General features: G+C 41.8%; 1 protein-coding gene across 1 annotated transcript; it reads left to right on the top strand.

The window, feature by feature from the left end:
• The first annotated feature begins 634 nt into the window (after positions 1-634).
• Positions 635-7,882, top strand: LOC146502653 (uncharacterized). Its single transcript, XM_085134331.1, has 3 exons — positions 635-1,727; positions 2,043-2,152; positions 7,769-7,882. The coding sequence occupies exons 1-3, from the start codon at positions 815-817 to the stop codon at positions 7,880-7,882; spliced, it is 1,137 nt and encodes a 378-aa protein (XP_084990457.1). The 5' UTR covers positions 635-814.
• The last annotated feature ends 13,190 nt before the right edge of the window (positions 7,883-21,072 follow it).

Genomic DNA, 21,072 nt, shown 5'->3' with positions numbered 1-21,072 from the left:
CTTATGACCTACCAGAAGATGGACAGTACTTATTATATGTGGATGACATCTTAGTAACAGGTCACACTAAAGAAGGTTGTAAAAAGAACACACTGAAAGTACTGCATCATTTAGATAGACAAGGACACAAAGTATCACAGAACAAACTCCAACTGTGGAGTCCTAATGTCGTGTACCTAGGACACACACTCACGGGGCAAGGAAAGAAACTGCTGGACAGCAGAAAATTGACAGTCCAGAATGCACCAAAACCCATCACTAAACAACAAATGATGAGTTTTCTGGGTCTCTGGAACTTTTGCAGAACCTGGATTCCTGACTACGCTCAGTACAACCATTACAAGACATGATCTATGGAAAGAATTTAGCTTTAAGAGCTAAGATCACATGGACTGAAAAAGCAGAAAAAGCCTTTGAAGATTTAAAACTCGCACTTCAAACTAACACTGTTTTAGCACTGCCTGATTATGAGAAACCTTTCCACCTGCATGTGGATGGAGGACAAGGTTATATGAAGGCAGTACTAACACAACCATTCGGTGACAAACAGCGACCACTCGCCTTTTACTCCTGCAAGCTAGACTCTGTCGCATCAGGCCTGCCCACATGTGTTCAGGCCCAGAGGAGGACGCGTAAGAGGGATGGTTATCCGGCACCCTCGATGACAACATTCAAGTGAGTGGGTGTGGGAAGCAAAAATCTGAAGCAGGGCCGGAGCTGGGGGGGGGGGGGGGCTTTTCACACTAGGGTAGCTAGAGAAAAGCTAGGAAAAGGCAGAGTAGTCAGGCCCAAACCAGGAAACGCACCACACCCCATGGTGCGCCGGAGTCAGGAAGATAGAGACAATCTTGATCTTGTTGGTGAGTTCCCCCTAGTGGTGACATCCGGAGGTCAAATGAAATATAAGCCATATGGGGTGGGAGATGTTAATGCTTTGACAGATTTATTACCTCCTATTACTGATGGAGGTGCGGGGTGGCTGAGAGAGTTTGACAGAGCAACGACAGGGGTCCAGTTGGCTTTGGGAGATTTCAGAGCTGTGGTTGCCAGATGTGTCAAAGGTACAGCTCTGGATGACATAGAAAAGATAGCAGGTACTGCATTGATGGTTGACAGCACCCCATTTTGTCGTGTGGTGAATGTAATATCTGGTGCATTGCGTGAGAAATATCCCCCTCCAAATGCTTCTAAGATTTTGAAGTTATCGTGGAAGTCTGATCAAGCTCCAAGGGAGTATATAGAGCAGGCTAAAGCTTCGTGGGCTCTTAGAACTGGCCAGCATCCTGGTAGAGAGGGGATGCAACAATTGTGGTTCAGAGAAGCTGTGTTAAAAGGTGTGCCTGAACAGGTGAGAGCGGCCATGTTAGATAACCCAGATATGGAGGGAGCGGAGTCTCACGTGTGGGAGAAACATCTGGTGCACCGCCTGCAGAAAGCTTATTATGAGGCTATGAGTAAAGATGAGGACACTGATAAAATGAAAGAGCAATTGTTGAAATTACAGCTGAGTGAGGCGAGAGTGAAGGCAAATGACAAAAAGAAAGAGGACAAAATAGTAAAAGTAATGGTGGCCCAAGGTCACCAACAAATGGGGACAGATTTAGATCCTAATGTTTTTCCAGCGGACACATGGGGAACTACACGGGGACCAAATTGGGGTGGCCGTGGGGTCGGCAGAGGAGATTGGGGTTCACGTGGTGGTCAACGGGGGGGAGGCGGCGGCATGGGTAGACAAAGGGGTGCGCCAGGAGGAGGTCGATATGTGCTTGGAAATGCGTGCTTTAATTGTGGTCAGCCTGGACATTGGGCTCGAGAGTACCCTGAACCACCTCAACCATGTTATCAGCCACAACCACCCGCCCCAAGGGGGCGCAGACAATATTCTGTTCCGAACACACATATGGCCCCACCGGGGCAGCATCCAGTGGAAGACTGGCAACAAGGACAATACTGACACACCCCACAGAGAGGCCTGGGCAGAGGGGGAGGGGCAGACCCCCTGCTGCCACTGAGGGTTCAAGGACGTAACCTGCCCTTTTTAGTGGACACAGGAGCAACGTACTCCACCATTCGTACTGCTCCTGACAACATCCCACTGTCAGACACCAGCATCAGTGTGATTGGCTTCTCTGGGGTACCAATGATCCTGCCAGTAACCGTCCCTTTAAAGACTGAATTAGGATGGCAGTCCTTGACACATTCATACATGGTCTCGTCACAAGTTCCAGTCAATTTAATGGGCAGGGACCTGCTCATTAGCTTGGAGCTACTGTCATGTGTGGAGTCGATGGATTAACAGTGACTTTGAAAGATGGAACGAAGCTGTCTTGTTTGCAATCAGGAATGAAAGGACAGTGGCTGTTATCAGAGGATTGTGAACGCACCGCACAGATCTACTGGGCGAGGCTGACCACATCAGATGGAATTCTGGCACAGTACCAACTCTGGCGCCCCTGGATAATGTCCATGTCTGTTTACTCGACCCCGCGTGACCCCTACCACGTGACCTTGTTCTATGACCGCGAGCACACCGAGTGGTACGAGGAACTATTTTATGTGTGTTTAGATAAGAAAACCTGGGAGCTTAACTCTCAGGATATCTATGTTGGCTTGGCTGGAGTGGCAGCGTTTGTGGCGCTCCCTGAACACCGAATGAGCTGGTATAGAATGGGGGATGAAGCAGTTCCACATGTGTCGCTGGCAATACATGTGGGTCATCAAGCAAAAGATTTAGGCCCAATGGTTAGAGCGGCCATAAGGGCCACAGATTGGCAACAAACACAACTCACTGATGTCGCCTACTCACCCAGTTGTAAAACTTACCGGATTTCTGTGACAGCCACTGATACATGTGTTCTAGAACATAAACATTTAAGACGAACACATGGAAGGGAGAGATCAGATCATGAGGAAGCTGTTAAAGGCCTAGCTGAACTCCCTGACACCTTGTGGTCCAAAGGCCCTACTGATGTGGGTTTAACATATTGTTCCCCTGTCACATTTGAGCTAAAAGATAACACACCAATTTGGCGCTCACAATACAGACACAGTCAGGAGGCAGAAAACGGGATTGCAGAAACTATCTCAGGGCTTTTGCAGGTGGGTGTGTTGGAGCAGTCTTCCTCTGCATGGAATACTCCAATCCTCCCAGTAGAGAAATCTGGAACGGGCAAGTATTGCATGGCGCATGATCTTAGGGCAATAAATGCTGTCCTTAAGACACCAACAGTACCTGTACCAAATCCCTACACAGCTTTGACTAATTTATCTCCAGACCACCGGTGGTTCACATGTATTGATTTGGCAAATGCCTTCTTCTGTCTCCCACTGCATCCATCTTTGAGAGATATTTTTTCATTTACTTATAGGGGCCAGCAGCTGCGCTACACTCTGTTGCCGCAGGGTTTTGCCCTTTCACCTGGGATTTAAAACAGAGGGTACTAAAACACACTCTCTCTCCCTGTTTATTGCCTGAAGGATGCACACTGATCCAGTATGTGGACAATTTGCTGATCGCTGCTCCAATAGCTGATGCTTGTTTTCAAGCAACAATGACGGTGCTTCGCCAGCTGGCCAAAACTGGTTTTAAAGTAAGCAGAGATAAACTTCAACTGGTCAGAACTGAGGTTACATTTCTAGGTCGTGTGGTGGCGATGCAGACGGTGGGCATGTTGGCATCCCAGAGGGAAACAATTATGTCACACCCCCAGCCACGAACAGTGAAAGAAATGTTGTCCTTTCTTGGGCTCACAGGTTACAGTAGACACTACATTCCTGACTTTGTGGGCAAAACCAAGCCTTTGAGGGATTTGGTAAGGAACACGGCATAAGAGACCTGACAGCTAATTTGAACTGGACCACTGAAGCTGAGATGCAATTTATTGAGTTTAAACAAGCTCTGTCCCGTGCAGCGGATTTAGCGATCCCTGACTATCACTCAGACTTCTTTGTTGATGTTTCTGAAACAAATGGAGTGTTGTTTCATAATACATAATTTTTTCATAATGTAAACTAATATAATTTATAAATTTTCCCACCAGGATGACACAGAATGACCTCCAGCCCAAAGAAGGATAATGTCAGCAGAAGTCACCAAAGATGTGAACATCTCGATGTGGATTGCTGACGTTTAACCCTCTCAGGCTCAAATTAAACTTTTTGTTGCTAATGCACAACCAAGTCCTGCAGTGGTACTTCTGAGTAAAAAAAAACAAAAAAAAACAAAAAAAAAAACTCATAAAATATGTATGTGGGGTAATCAGGTTGTTAGTTTTTAACTGTTGCAAATTGGCAACGCCCGCCTTGAGAGGGTCAAAGTGCATGCTGTTGTCAGTGCAGCCAATAACATTAAACAATATTTTATTGGTCAACTGTTGTTTGAATTAAAGTCACAGCATTTCTTATAGAGCCCAGAAGATATGGAAGGATCAATTATACGAGCCACCTCCAGAAAAGTCCACAAGGAGAGAAAGGGCAACAGTGTATAAATTACAGGTAAATCAATCATCATAAACTTTAATGAAAACATAATGATCAGTCCTAACATAATGATCACTAGAGGTGCAGCTCTGTCTTTCATACACAGTTCAGAAAGGAGGCGGTTACATCATAAGAACCTGAGCATTTTTATGTCAGAAAGTTGTGTATTAAACAAAGGGCAACACTGCGTTCTCTTGTGCTGAAAACTATTTCTCTTCCATTTCTAGTAGTCTTCCTTTTAATAAATTTCCCCTGCTGATTAATTTTTCATTGCGGTAGGTTACACAGATGTCAAATTGAGGAAATTAGCATTCTGTTATGATCTGTGTGCAGCAGGCAGGAAGGGAAGACCAAATATAGACTCCAGGACGTGAAACTTAAACTCAAAAAATTCAGCTTCATTGCTGGCATGAGTCAATACAAAACCAAACTGGAAAAACTGTGAAAAGAACACACAGGCGGGCATGAGGGAGCTCGCGAAGCTGAACAGACGAAAACAAAGGGTTTAAATACACCGACAATGATGAGGGAACAGGAAACTGATGGTGAACACAGCTGGGACCAATTACACACAATGAGACAGAATGGAAAGCTAAACATAACGCATGAGTCGAGGTACCTTCAAAGTAAAAGAAGCAAAACAAAACATGGTGCACACAGACAGGAGACTACAAAAGTAAAACAGGATGTAGCGGCAACACAAACACCTTTAAATATTTTAGGTTTCTATGAGGGTATGTTACAGTATAGTAATATATGTGTTTCCATATGATAAAACAGAATGAAAGCACTTTTACTTGACAAAAATTTTAAACATCTTCTCAAAGTAGGCATATAGGCACTGTACTGTGAAAAAGAAAGGAAACAGAAGTTGTTGTCACTGTGATTCCATCACAGATAAAAGGGTGTTCACCACAGTGAGGTGAAACCACCGGAACCTCATCAATCACTTCATACTCTACAGCTAAATTTCGCAGTACCCTTTCCAAAGTCAGTAAGGTTTTGGTAGAAGTGAAAAACATGTTGATGACTGAGTCTTTAAAAAGTTGAGAAGGTTTTTTATACAGTCATCACAGAGTGGATGTGACTGAATGACTTAACCTTTTTTTTGAAAGGTGAAAAAGGTTTTGATCGTTGTGCTGTATATTGCACAGGTGACTCTGTGTTTTCAAAAATACTGTAAATGTAGTATAGTGAATAAATAAAAATGTTCCATTAGAGCAGCAGTGCTTCCCAAATATGTAAGCCAGGGTCCATTGGTGGGCTGGGAAAGTACTGCAGGTGGGCCTCAGTAATAAAAATTGAGTATCAAAAAGTAATTGGTGGTGGTTATTTTGTGATATTTCATTCCAGTCTCACATTAATTACATAACCCGGTCTGCTTACTTCCATTTACATAATATTAACCGACTCCGTCCCTTCCTTACCCCCCATGCTGCTGCCATCCTTGTCCATAGTCTTATTACATCCCATATTGATTACTGTAATTCCCTCCTATTTGGTCTCCCTAAAAGGTCCCTTCATAAACTCCAACTTCTTCAAAATTCTGCAGCTCGGGTCATAACTCGTACTCCGTTAAGAGCTTACCCAGTTCTTCAGCAGCTTCACTGGTTGCCCATAGAAGCCAGGATAAATTTTAAACTCTTACTTCTTACATACAAGTGTATCCATAAATCTGCTCCTTCATATTTGTGTGACCTGCTCCATATCACCACTTCAATCACCAAATGGGTAAGGCTTATTTATAATTGAGGAATTTATTTTAGAAAATCTATTTTTGTATACTTGCCTTTTATCATTATTTTTCGTATTGATGTAAGTGAGCAAAAGGGAAAATTCACCCTTAGCTTGCATGTAATTTTTTTTTTTTTTTGGCTTTTGAATATTTGATAAGAAACACAGTGTCCAACACCTACTAACGGCAGATTAATCAATATAGTCATCTAAAATGAGGTGATAAGATACTTGTTTTTGTTTTTTTGAACATCCAGTGTGACAGCTATTCCAGGTGGTTTCACACACAGTGCCTCCAGATGAACACCGAGCAGTTTTGGAAAGCAGAGGCTGGAGAATGGGACCGTTCTCTGTGTGGAAAATACATACTTGTTTGAAATGAAGATGAATGTATGTTGTCAAGACAACAAATGGGTTTTCTAAGATTTTCTTTATCATTTTGAAGTCTTTGTGTCCTTGTGAATAATCTATATAATGTTGAATAATTTCATTTAACTTTAAGTGTTTTTATCAGTAAGTGACAAATAATATTTTTCATTTTATTTTTTTGACTATTTTAAGTGGTTTTTTGATATAGAAGCAGAATGACAGAATGTTAAAAGTTACCTTTAGCTGCTCCGGGGTTCTCTGGCTGTTCAAAGCCATGGAACTTTAGATTTGTCATGCAAGTAAGCTAAACACTATGACATTGAGTCAATAAATATCATAAAAGAACATGAACATGATGTCCTGGGTCTTTGACCCTGCATTTTCAGTTTTAGGACATTTCTGTTCTAACTTAAACTTTTTAGATGTGGATTATATTTGGGCTGTCTCTAGTCCTTTCACTATAATATTGTTTCATTGTGCTTCTAAGTGTCCCTTTTTTTCCACTCAGTTCATATGTCTTAGTCCTAGTCTATGTTTGTTACTTCCTGTTTTATTTATGTTGTCAATTTTATTATTTGATATGTTGTGTGTGTTGTTTAGTTTTGCTTTTCCTTGTCTCGTTAGTAAGATTCTGTTCAGCTGTGTTCCCTGGTGTTTCTCATGTCCCTAATAACCTGGCGTATATATGTGTGTTCACACTAACAGTACGAGTTCCCTGTTTAGTGGAAGGCTTGATTCCCCCTGTATTGTTGCTCGTGGTATTTTGTATGTTGTTGTGGTTTCATAAAATCAGTTTGTATTATTCCCTGATGTGCCCGAGTTCTGCTGTCGAGTGCAACTGTGAAAGGCACACAGCAAGCCTTGACACATAATTGTTCTTTAAATTTTGATGAATATTGCAGCGGTATGCTGCAATATTGCAGCGGTATGCAGCAGCATCTCTACCAACTTGCAATGCAAGTTGGTAGAGATGCAGGTATACGATCTTCCTGGGTCCCACAGACGCACCTAAAAATAATAAACAAATTAAATTGCTGCAAATTTTGTAGAGTAACATTTTAAGATTATTTTAAAAATAAAATATTTTTTTATTATGTTAAATTTAGAACAGCCAACAAAACAAAACAATCTGGAGCAGCCAGTCCAAAAACATAACTGGGTCTCCGTGAACGTGCTGTCTTGACAGGCGGTACTGAACGTGGATGTGGACAGGCAGGCTGTGCTGCTTGTGGACAGGCATGCCGTACTAGATATGGATGTGGATTTGGGGAGGCAGGCCATGCTTGATGGGTTCAGCTGAGCCTCCGGCTGGCATGGAAGCCCTAGGCGGCTGTGTGGACTCCCCCGAACCACCAGCAGAGACAGTTGGTGACTGAAAGAGCTCACCAGGGACTCCAGCTGAAACATGAACAGGTTCAGACGCCTGCTGAGCACCAACGGCTCCCACCCGAGAGACTGGGTGTCTTGGTGCCCTGACTGGCCTCGCCCTGAGAACTGGCATGGGTGCAGGGACAGGCCAAACACCAGCCACTCACCCGAGGTATAGATACAGGTGCAAGAGATTGATGGCTGCTTTGACCCTAGGAGCCGAAACTGGCACAGGTAGGCAACCACTGCCTCCCACCCAGGGATCAGACGTGGGTGTGAGGTCAAGTGGTCCGCCCTGGAGCAGGAGTAGAGTCCAGAACATTAACTTCTTGACGGGCTGATATGGGAGCAACACTTGAAACAGTCTTTGAATTTACTGAGTCTTTTACATGGTCCATGTTTTCCTCAGATGCTCCCTCTAAATAGTTAAACACAGTTCTTTCAGTCTCACAGCATGACTCTGACAGAGTGTCAGACTTGGAATTAATCAGTTCAGCCTCATGAAAAACACTCATATCATTGTTTATGGGCATGTTACTTAAATTTTCAAATTCAAATCTGACTTTTTTGACACTATGCAACCCATATTCGATCATGGTATGACAGTTTGAATAGCACAAATCCGATATTTTCAAATCCGACCCAGGTCACTTTTATATGTGGTACTGAATCCGATACATATCTGATGTTTCAGAAAGCGACTGCTGTTTAAATGGTCATGTCGCATTAAATTCGTCTTTTATGTCACTGACACAAGACAGACGCCAATTATCAGCGCCCGAGAAGACATCGTGAACGCTTCCTGGCCATCCAGTGAAACTGTTGGGAAGACGGCGTTGGAGAAACGTGAACATTTTATTTGTACTGTATAATCTGCAGATTCTGACAGAAATCTGCAACTATCCTTTGAAGCAACGCTCCTCTCTAAAACAGCAATAAGGATAATTATTAGGCCATATGTAAATAACTTTATAACTTAAAGCAAAATTGGAAAACGTAAAGTCCGAAACAAGTCTTTATATTAAGGGCCATCAGTCAAACAATATTGTTTGCTCTGGGTCTAAACAGAGCGCGTTGTGTGTGACGTCTTCTTTGCGCATGCGGGCCGCTTTGAGGGTTCACACTAGAGCGCGTTTGCTGTCACATTTTATTTGTAGTGTGAACAACCAGACAAAAAAATCGGATTTGATCAAAAAATTGGAATTGAGCATTAAGACCTGCAGTGTGAACGTAGCCTTACTTATACAAGGGGTAGCCACAACATAAGAGTTCCTGGAATCGGTCACAGTGAGTTCATAATTTGACCCTGGATTGAAACACTGAAACAGTTTGATAAACAGACTCAATGGAAGAACAGTCTTCAGCAAGATCAACACACAGAGACGCTAAGTAATCGTGCAAGGGAATAACACAGTGTGCATAAGGCGTCCCTTATGTCTTAATAATAGCCCTTGTGCTCATGGGATTGCTGCTGGGTGCCCCACTTACAGTCATTTTGTTCCTGAGTGCCATGGCAGGAGTATTCTCAGTCTTTGATATTTTATTGACATGAACAGTTTTTTCATATTGTTAGCTGCCATTAGCTGAGGTTAGTTCATAGACTGTCTTCAGAACTGCACAGGATTATTTGCAGCTAGCAGGTTGTTAATGCTATCCATCAAGTCTAACAGTCTGTGGTCTATGAATTAACCTCAGCTAATGTCAGCTAACAATTGTAGCTCGGTGGCTAGTAGCCTTCAGTAATAGCAATAAGTCACACAGCAATAGGACATTGAAGATACTGAAATTGCACATAACTCATGTAGCTACCACTAACTGGCTAACATTAGTTTAAAAAGTCTTTTGACGCTGAGAGCAGCTTGGTTCCTGGCAAAGTTTGCATTGAATGGAACACCAACATTAACAGGACGCTTACATTAGAGCCTCTTATTTCTTGTTTTGGTTGGGTTTCCAGCAATGTGTGGAATTACCAAAATTAGGAGGGGATAGCGAGAGGATAGCTTAACATATGAAAAAGGAAAAGACATGTAATCCATTTATTTCAACAAAGTATTCTAATTATTACCTTTTTAAACAGTAACTGTAAAAGAATACAGTTATGCATATTTTGTATTTTAAATACATAATGAAGGCACATGTATTCTGTTATTCCTGAACACTGAGGGTTGCCAAATGTATTTTCTATAACTGGGCATGTCATGCCTCTTTCCTATGGGAGTGATAACGTGCTTATTTCAATTCTTCTTCCCACCTAGACTCTTGGTCTGTTTTAACTTCTTCACTTTGGAGCTTGGTTGTCTGTGACAAAAAGAAGAGGGTTTGAAGGGAGATGTGTAAAAGGTTGGGTAGAGAAGATTGCACTTAATTTTTGACTCCTTTATTAAGAAACTGAGATTTTGTTCCAGGCATGTCTCGCAGTCTGTTTGACATGTGGCATAACAATGAGCTAAGGATAATTTGGGGCTTGTATCAAAACAACACACTGATGAACTTTCAGCAATTGCACTCACATTTTAATATTCCTACAGAACTTTTTCTTTCTTTTTCTTCTTTTTTTTTTAAATTTTTTTTTAATTTATTTATTTTTGCTTTCTCCAGGTTCCTAAATTTGTTCATCCCAAAATTTCACAATCTGCAGAAACAGCTATATGATAATTTGGAGACAGCTTTTTATTAAGTGAAAAGACAGGTGGGTGGGGGGGGTTCATAGGGTGTTTTTTTTTTTTTGTTTGTTTGTTTTCTTTTCTTTCTCTCCTCTTTTCCCCAGATATGTACCTGTAAATGTATGTGATGACTTTAAATGCATGCGATTCTGGTTGTTTTTGTTTTGTTTTCTTGTGCTGATAATTAATAATTTTTTGAATATGATGCTACCAGGCTGTCCCAATGCAATGTGTGCATGTGTCAGTGCGCGAGCAGATGTATGTGTGTATGGCAAGCAATTATGGCAAGCCATTAGTGCCAAATAGAAATGGCGTAAAACATGCCGTTTAATTATTTAAAACACCGAAAAAAACTGCGTTTGTCCCGACAGAACGCGTTATCATCTGTCTTTGGACGCCGCTTTTTATGTCACTTGGCAGAAAACGCCGTTCAAAGACACATAAAAACTGTGGGGGGTTTTTACGCCGTTCTGTGTCAGCTGTAACTGTGTTTAAAACTGTTTTATTGAAATTATGCAGGGAACTCCCCATGGTTCCCTCATCCAATTGCTTTCAACTCATTTCACCCAATCAAAGAAGAGGAAGTGCAGACCACACTAATGCATCACCGATTCACCTTGCTGCTAAGTGATTGCCTATTCAGTACCAGTGCTTGTCACAGTATTGACTTGTATTATAATCCCACTATGCATTTTGATGTGTTTAAAGCATGACCAAGCAAACAAACGACAGAATGCTTTTTCTAAAACCTTAACTGTGTTACCTGTTATGGCAGCTCTGTTCATTTCTGAGCTTCTTATTTTCCTCTTTACTTCTCTTAACCTTTAACTTATGTCTTAGCAATCAGATTCTGCCATCATGCATTACCGCTTCGTGCTAGTTATGTTGACTTTTCTCTTCTTTTGTCTCCACTTTTTTCACCCGTATTTGGACACTCGGCGCATGGCTCCTTTGTTTACATTAGGGATCAGCTGTTAGCGCTGCACCCTGCAGCTGCGCTACCGGCAGACAGACCCTACATCCCCAGTGAGGGAAGAGACGGGGTTGATGTCTCCCGAGAAGGACACCTTACACACCCATCTCTCCTTCCTGTAATCACTGTAAATATGAGATTGCTCCCTGATATGATTGAGAAGCTAATGACGCTAACCCGGTCACAGTGGCAGTACCCCGGCACTGCCCGGTACTCCCTCTGTGAGTAGGCTGCCCGGCTTCCAGCTGCTGCGGGCGGACAAGACGAGAAACAGCGGTGAGAGGAAAGGAGGGGGACTGGCAGTGTTTGTTAAAGACAGTTGTGGTATCCCTGGGCACATCAACTCTGCAACACAGATATTGAGCTATTAGCCGTTAGCATCCGTGGAGGCAGCCTGTGACTCTCTGTGGTCCGCAGACTGCAAACGCAATCTCAAAGAGCTCTTCTTCTAATATCAGGGGACTTTAATCATGTCTCGCTGGACTCCACACTGCCCACCTTCACCCAGTATGTGACCTGCCCCGCCGTAGGCAATAAAACATTGTACTTAATGTATGCCAATGAAAAAGTGGCATACAGTTCATCACCTCTCCATGCCCAGGGAAGATCTGATCATAACCTAGTGCGCCTTGTCCCTGTGTGCAGGGAGCCACCAATCACCCACGCAGTGCAGAGATGGTCCGTGGAGGGCATATAAATAATTAATAAAAGCAAATAAATGACAGTATGCTTTTTCTGAAACAAACGGAGACCTTAACTTTTATCAAAATATCGTTTTACTCAGTTTCAATTGATACCACTGCATAATAGCCTTCAAATTCAATAATGTTAATAGTATCTCAGGAATATTTTTGCCCTTTCAACATGCATAAAAAAAAATACATATGCAGTTTTGAATCAGACCTGTATGTACGTTTTCTGAAAAGTGATGTAAATAAGTAATCTCAAGAACATGAAATAATAGTTTCCCATGTAAACTGGAGATGTCCTTATCAATGTCATCAGAGTACTCTGGATGTCTTACACGAATTTGAAACATAAAACCAGAGAGTGGCACATGACAGCGTTGAACATAACATAACTAGTTTACCTGTATGACATGAAGGTATTAAAAGAATCCATGTAACTTGGTTACGGCTTCTTTCTAATAACTGTAGATACCAATCAGCTGCAGTGTGCATTATCTTGACAAAAGTATAAGATACCGAACCCGCTGATACGATGTGGTGGAGGAGTACAAATACCTGGACACCCACATATATACATTTGCATCCATGCATCAAGGATATTTCTCTCAATGCACCTCACCAGGTACTTCTCTATAAGTGTGACTCAGGTCTGTTGCCCCAAAGGATACAGGAAATGCACTGATTTCCATGACAGAATCATGTCTGTTTAATGCTCCATGATGATAACTTTCCTATGAGCGTTTGAAGATCACTGACATTATGGCTTTTAGCCTCAATGTTTCCGCAAAGAGATTTCTCCAGTCACCGAATCTTTTAATAAAATATATTTTTATGCCTCTAGAGGATGGAATATTTTAAGACTTTACACTTGGGAACATTATTCTGAAATTGTTGCACAATTTGTTAATGGAGTTTTTTTTGCAGATTGATCAACCTCTGCCCATATTTCCTCCAGAGCAACTCTGCTTCTCTAAGATGCTCTTTTAATATCTAATCATGTAACTGACCTGTTACTTTTAAAATATCCCTGCAGCTGTTTCTTTTTAGTACCACTTTTTTCCAGCCTTCTCTTGCCCCATCCCAGCTGTTTTGAAACATATTGCTGCCATCAAATTAAAATGGACTTATTTTTAATGACGTTGTCTGAGTGTAAACATTTGAAATGTTTTCTATGTTCTACTGCAGCGGTTCCCAACCCCCGGGCCTCGGACCGGTACCGGTCCGTGAGTCGTTTGGTACCGGACCGCGAGAGTTGAGGCTCAGGTGTGAAATGTGTGGTTTTCAGGGTTTTTATCGGTTTTCAGCGTTATTTTGTTATTGTTTTTATCGTTTACTCGGTTTTCCTTGGTCTTTTCACGTGTGTTATGAATAAATTCTTTTTTTTTGGTACCGGTACTAGTTTTTTGTTGTATTTATCCGCGACACCTTAAAGGCCGGTCCATGAAAATATTGTCGGGCATAAACCGGTCCGTGGCACAAAAAAGGTTGTGGACCGCTGTTCTACTGTGAAGAAACTTTGCTTTTGACATTTGCGAATCACTGCTTGCTCTTTTTATTCACATTTTACATCGGAGTCCAGTATTTTCAGAACTATGTTTGTACAAAGCATAATCTGTACAAAGCAAAACATAATCTGCTCGCTAATGTTAACACTTTTCCTCTGCTGTGAACAGTCACAACATCAAACACACGCTAAACCACTTTGTTAGGATGCCTGGGTCATTGACCCAGGGTTTTGAGTTTATTATATTATTTATCATTTCTAGTCTTTGGTTTCTTAGAGTTCTGTCTTATGATTTGTCTCTGTGTAATCCTTAGTTGCTCTATCCCCGTGTCCAGTCAGTGTCTGTCTGCCCTGGTCCCACGTCTCTGTTCCCTCTGTTGTAGTGCCTGCCTGTGAGTCTGTAAGCTCAGTCTGTGTTATGTTTCCTTTTTTACTTTGAAAGTCCGTGTCTCATGTAAATGCATCTGGTTTTGCTTCCTTTTTCTCATTAGGCCTGATTTGCCCCAGCTGTGTTTCCCTCCTGTTACCTATTCCCTAATTGCTCCCTTTGTGTATTTAAGCCCTGTGTTTCTCTGTGTCTGTGTTGCGATCTACCCTTATCTTGCTGTGTGTTCTGTTTGCGTAAAGTTCACTAGTGATGGGCAGATGAAGCTTCATGAAGCACTGAAGTGTTTCATCCAATTGGTTCACCCCAGCGCAAAGCGTCTTGAAGCTTCATTTGCTCTAGTAGGACATCTACTGGACGTAAAAAATATTAGTTGGCATGAATTTGAAGAGTGTGGCCTTTTGCACACAACCTGTAAATGTCAACAACAAAAGGAGTGTGTAAAACATCTATATTGTAGTGATGGCAGTATGGAAAATGATCATTTGGAAATGCCTAAAATGGAAACGATCATTTACTGTGAGGTGTGGTTGGGGTGTGGAGAGTGGTTGTGCTTTTGTAACGGTGAGGTATGGACAGCTACACACTGAGGCTTTGAGCCTCAGTCCTGTCCACATTTTATTTTGTACAAAATAAATTTTTACTGCTTTTATGACCTTTTTAGTGGGGAGAACATAGCTAGGATTTAATGATTTAACAAATCTTTTAAATCCTTTGTCCTCCACAATGCTAAATGGCTGGGAGTCCTCAATCACCATGCTAACCTGGTTTTCATCTATTTGAGATTGTTCTCCTGAGGAAAGACAATAAAACAAAGCACAAATATAAATATCACACACGTAACTTATTACAGTTGTATAATATTGTTATATCATTTAGTAACATTACTGCATGCTAATGTTATCATGGCATTTGATGGCTCACCTGGTCTTGCGCCACAATCGGTGTTCCCCTTATTCTCATGCAAAGCTCTGTAGTGCCTAAGCATGGAAGAGGTGTTGTTGTTATATCCCAGCTCCCTGGCACATAGCAAACACGTCACCTTGTACAAAAGTAAAGCTGCGTAACATAAATTGTATTGCACCATCAGTATTATGAAAATACATCTTCTGTAGAAATTTACATACCTTGTTGGGAGGAATAAAATCAAAATGTTCCCACACAGGGGAGGACATCCTCCTCTTCTTAGCTGGGTCCATTCTCTCCTGACTTTCTCTCCTCACTCTCCTAAACCTCCAAACTGTCTCCAAACTCTCACTAACTGCAACTCTCCATCAAACACCTACATTTTGAATGAAGTCTGAGGGGTTTATATTGCTGTCATAGCTCGCAGCAAAGTTCGAACCACTTTATGAACCAGTCACGTGGTACAGCCGGGCAGCGAGGCTTCGGACGTCATCATTTTCAGCTCCTCCAGTAAATGAAGCAAGCCTCGATACGCGCATCGTGGAAATGCCCCCCCAATTACTCGACACAAGCTTTGAAGCCTCGATACAGAACGTCACATCACTAGAGTTTACCTTGGAGTCTTAGTTTTGTTACCATTTTGAGTTCGGCATTACAGCTGTTTTGAGTTCACGTTCCGCCTCCAAGTTTCTGCACATTGGGTTGTCTGCACATTCTGCCTGTTCCTGCTGGAGGGACCAAGGGTCCAGCCATCTGTTCCCGCTGGGGGTTCTGGAGAACCGCACCAGCCTTTGTTCGTCTCAGCTGGAGGGTCCGAGGGGCCCCCAGAACTATGTCGCACCCGGTACCTCCCGCCCGGTTGGCCTCCTGAACTGTTTTCTGGACTCTTGGGCCATCAGCCTCCGGGCCGGCCCCCTGAACTTTTTCGGACCTGTTTTCCTGGCCGGCCTCTGGACCCCCTTCGCCTGGGTAGCCGTAGCTGCCCTCTGCATGGCCGGCCTCCGGACCTCTTCCGCCTGCCTCGCCGCCGTTGCTTTTCACGCGGTCGGCCTCCTGACCTGCCCAGCTTTGGACTTTTGTGCTTTCAGCCTCCAGGCCGGCCCTCTGAATTTTTTCTGGACTGTTTTCTTGGCCACCTGCACCTTTTCTTGGTTTTTCTTGGTTTCTTGGTTTTCTGGGTTCCCGTATTTGCTGTTTTTGATTTGTAGCTCCTTGTGTTTAGTTTTTTTTTTTTTTTTTTTTTTTTGGCTCCCTCCATCCTGTTTCCCCCACCGCCCACCCTGGTTGGGTTGCTTTTTGTTTTGGCGTTTGGGTTTGGGCTGTCTGGGAGCCAGTTATGTTTCCTGTTTTACTTTGAAATTCCGTGTCTCATGTAAATGCATCTGGTTTTGCTTCCTTTGTCTCGTTAGACCTGATTTGCCCCAGCTGTGTTTCCCTCGTGTTACCTATTCCCTGATTGCTCCCTTTGTGTATTTAAGCCCTGTGTTTCTCTGTGTCCGTGTTGCGATCTACCCTTATCTTGTGGTGTATTCTGTTTGTGTAAAGGTTACCTTGGAGTCTTAGTTTTGTTACCCTTTTGAGTTCACGTTCTGCCTCCAAGGGTCTGCACATTGGGTCCTCCTACTACCACTCCTGCCTGCACACAGCCTTCACATAACAGAGAGTGATATTATACCCCTTATGTCAAACTGAGCGATTTATGGCCCCAATAAATATTTATGGCCCTATGAAGTAATAAAGGAAGTAATAAAAATGATATTCATAAAAATGTGATATTCATAGCTCATTGCTTTTTCCCCCTAAAAAACTTCTAAATTTCTAAAAAACTAAGTGTCTTATATATCAAATAGCATTCTTTTATTTTTTTAATCCATTAAAAAAAGTTTTTACTTTTTTATGCATAAAAAAACGCCGTGTGTGTGTGTGTGTGTGTGTGTGTGTGTGTGTGTGTGTGTGTGTGTGTGTGTGCGCGCGCGCCCCCGAGGCTGTGTGTCTCGGGCTCCGTGCTTATGTGTGAAAATGTGTTAAACCATAGAAAAAGTGCTTAGTTAAACTTGTGCTTTTGTAACGTTCAGTATGGCCAGAAATACAGGCTGCATGCCTTGGGGCAAAACTTTATTTCAATTTATATGCATTTGTTTAATCCGAACAAGGAGATTTAGAATAAAACTCAGAATCGTGAAAAAAAAAATTAAAATAAAACTCTAGCGATCCCCGGAAAACCCACCGCAGTTCCCCGCAAAAAAACTCTTAGGTACCCCTCTATTCCCAAAACCTTATATTCGAAAACAGGGGAAAAATCCTGAAAAAATCCTTAGTCTTTTTCCTCAAATTCAGCGCCCCGCGGCTCCCACCCCGATCCTTAGACTAGATAACCAGGGAAAAACTCCTGAAAAATCCTTAGTCTTTTTTTTTTTCAAACCAGCCCTCTTACCAGCTCCGTCTAAAATTCAACGCAAAGTCTAAGTTCTCCCTTCTCTCTTAATCGCACCGACCCGCAACCGCTTCCAGAGCACAATCTTTTCCTTGTTGTTTGCTCCCCGGCTCAGCTCCCAAATGCTGCTTACCTAGTTTGAAAATTTCCACCAGAGACCAACTCCGCCTAACTTCGCCCCTTCCCCGTTACCTAGTCATAGGCATGGTTAACCATGAGGCTTTTACAGGTCGATATGATTTATGCCCTTTCAATTTCCAACATAACAATCTAGAGTTTTTGGCTTTGTGTCATGAGAGTAAGCAAATACCAGCCAAAGCGTTTCAACCCAATTTTGCTGAGAATCACTCCGTAAGAGAGTTTTACACCCTGTACACTGCTACCGGGAGAAACCTGAAAGATCTGTCCTTGTGCATTGACAGACAGGAATTTGAACAAGGATATACATTGTTTGTTTTCAATATGAATCCTTCAGATGACAGTCAGGCCTTGTCACCTGTGATAAATGGCAACTTGAGACTTGAAATACACTTCAGAGTGCCACTGCCTCACACAACGACACTGATCGTTTATGCTTGTTATGATTCCATTCTTGAGATCAATTCCAAAAGACAAGTTTTGGTTGATTATTACTGAGGTTTCACTTTTTTTGAATCATGAACAATCACCAATTGGACAGTATTATGAGACTGCTGGTGGGCAATAGTTTTTTTTTTTTTTTTTTTTGGGTTTTTTGGAGTATATGCAGAAGATGAATTATTAACATTACTCAAACGCTCGTTTAAACGCCCTACATATATGATCATAAATACAGATACTGGAACTCACTGGCTGGCTATTTCTTTAGATGAAGATGGAGGTGCTAGTTTTTATGATTCGTTTGGATTCCCACCAGATTATCCTTTTTACCCCAAAAGCATTGTAACATTTTTGAAAAAGCATGCTAAACGAGTATCTTTTCATCAAAGACAGCTACAAGCCACGCTGTCTACGGTATGTGGCCAGCATTGCTTTTTTTTTTCTGGCTAACAAATCGCGTGGAAATAGTTATGAGGTATGTACTTGCTTTATATAGCTCTGACCAAATCAAAAATGATAGCATGGTCTCGTGTTTTGTAAAACGATTTATCAGATGTGTATTAATATGTAAGGCTAGCAATTTTAATCAAACTTCGTGTTCTCTGAAAGCTTTTAATGATTATCATTTGTGCTAAAAAAAAAAAAAAATTCAATAAAAACTAAAAAACGTTTCTGGGGGAAAAAAAGTGGTGTATTGTGCTTTTTTGTTAAATAAAAAAACATGAGAGACAATTAACTTTTAAAAACAATAACGTTTTATTTTCGATTACATCAGAAATTCAACCATTTGGGTGACAATGCAAATATCTTGCTCTTCTTTTTCTTTTTTTTCTTAACAATAACATCATCCTCAGATGATTTCAATTCAATTCAATTCAATTCAATTTTATTTATATAGCGCCAAATCACAACAAATGTCGCCTCAAGGCGCTTCATAGATACAGAGAAAAGCCCAACAATCATATGACCCCCTATGAGCAAGCACTTTGGCGACAGTGGGAAGGAAAAACTCCCTTTTAACAGGAAGAAACCTCCGGCAGAACCAGGCTCAGGGAGGGGCGGCCATCTGCTGCGACCGGTTGGGGTGAGAGAAGGAAGACAGGATAAAGACATGCTGTGGAAGAGAGACAGAGATTAATAACAGATACGATTCAATACAGAGAGGTCTGTTAATACATAGTGAGTGAGAAAGGTGACTGGAAAGGAAAAACTCAATGCATCATGGGAATCCCCCGGCAGCCTACATCTATTGCAGCATAACTAAGGGAGGATTCAGGGTCACCTGGTCCAGCCCTAACTATATGCTTTAGCAAAAAGGAAGGTTTTAAGCCTAATCTTAAAAGTAGAGATAGTGTCTGTCTCCTGAATCCAAACTGGAAGCTGGTTCCACAGAAGAGGGGCCTGAAAACTGAAGGCTCTCCCTCCCATTCTACTTTTAAATACTCTAGGAACAACAAGTAGGCCTGCAGAGCGGGAGCGAAGTGCTCTAATAGGGTGATATGGTACTACAAGGTCATTAAGATAAGATGGGGCCTGATTATTTAAGACCTTGTATGTGAGGAGCAGGATTTTGAATTCAATTCTGGATTTAACAGGAAGCCAATGAAGGGAAGCCAAAACAGGAGAAATATGCTCTCTCCTTCTAGTCCCTGTCAGTACTCTTGCTGCAGCATTTTGGATTAACTGAAGGCTTTTCAGTGAGTTTTTTGGACATCCTGATAATAATGAATTGCAGTAGTCTAGCCTGGAAGTAATAAATGCATGAACTAGTTTTTCAGCGTCACTCTGAGACAGGATATTTCTAATTTTAGAGATGTTGCGCAAATGGAAGAACGCAGTCTTACATATTTGTTTAATATGTGCGTTGAAGGACATATCCTGGTCAAAAATGACTCCAAGGTTCCTCACAGTGTTACTGGAGGCCAAGGTAATGCCATCCAGAGTAAGAATCTGGTTAGATACCATATTTCTAAGCTTTTCAGCGCCGAGTACAATGACCTCAGTTTTATCTGAGTTAAGAAGCAGAAAGTTAGTGGCCATCCAAGTCTTTATGTCTTTAAGACATTCCTGCAGTTTAACTAATTGGTGTGTGTTATCTGGCTTCATGGACAGATAGAGCTGGGTGTCATCTGCATAGCAGTGAAAATGTATGCTATGTCTTCTAATGATGCTGCCTAGGGGAAGCATGTATAATGTAAACAGAATTGGTCCTAGCACCGAACCCTGTGGAACTCCATAATTAACCTCAGTGTGTGAAGAGGACTCTCCATTTACATGCACAAATTGGAGTCTATTAGATAGATATGATACAAACCACTGCAGTGCAATACCTGTAATACCTACAGCATGTTCTAATCGCTCTAATAGAATATTATGGTCAACAGTATCGAATGCTGCACTAAGGTCAAGAAGGACAAGCACAGAGATGAGTCCACTGTCAGAGGCCATAAGAAGATCATTTGTAACCTTCAATAAAGCTGTTTCTGTGCTGTGATGAACTCTGAAACCTGACTGAAACTCTTCAAATAAACCATTCCTTTGCAGATGATCTGTTAGCTGTTTGACAACTACTCTTTCAAGGATTTTTGATATGAAAGGAAGGTTGGAGATTGGCCTATAATTAGCTAAGACTGCTGGGTCTAGAGATGGCTTTTTGAGTAAAGGTTTAACTGCAGCCACCTTGAAGGCCTGTGGTACATAGCCGATTATTAGAGATAGGTTGATCATATATAAGATCGAAGAATTAATCAATGGCAGGACTTCTTTGAGCAGTTTTGTAGGAATGGGGTCTAAAAGACACGTTGATGGTTTGGAGGAAGTAATTATTGAAGTTAACTCAGAAAGATCGATTGGAAAAAAGAGTCTAACTTAACATCAATGGAACTAAGAGTAGCTGTAGATAATATTACATCTGTGGGATGATTATTGGTAATTTTTTCTCTAATGATAAAAATTTTATTTGTGAAGAAGTTCATGAAGTCATCACTAG

Source organism: Neolamprologus multifasciatus, chromosome 15, assembly GCF_963576455.1.
Source record: "Neolamprologus multifasciatus chromosome 15, fNeoMul1.2, whole genome shotgun sequence".
Taxonomy (NCBI): Eukaryota; Metazoa; Chordata; class Actinopteri; order Cichliformes; family Cichlidae; genus Neolamprologus; species Neolamprologus multifasciatus.
This window is presented reverse-complemented; position numbering and strand designations above follow the sequence as displayed.

Bases quoted from the DNA above. Each gene is read 5' to 3' on its own strand.
- LOC146502653 (XM_085134331.1), top strand. From the start codon at position 815: ATGGTGCGCCGGAGTCAGGAAGATAGAGACAATCTTGATCTTGTTGGT. The intron at 1,728-2,042 runs GTAGACAAAGGG...TGCCCTTTTTAG, and splicing joins GGGGGGAGGCGGCGGCATGG to TGGACACAGGAGCAACGTAC. The intron at 2,153-7,768 runs GTAACCGTCCCT...CTGTCTTGACAG, and splicing joins GGGTACCAATGATCCTGCCA to GCGGTACTGAACGTGGATGT.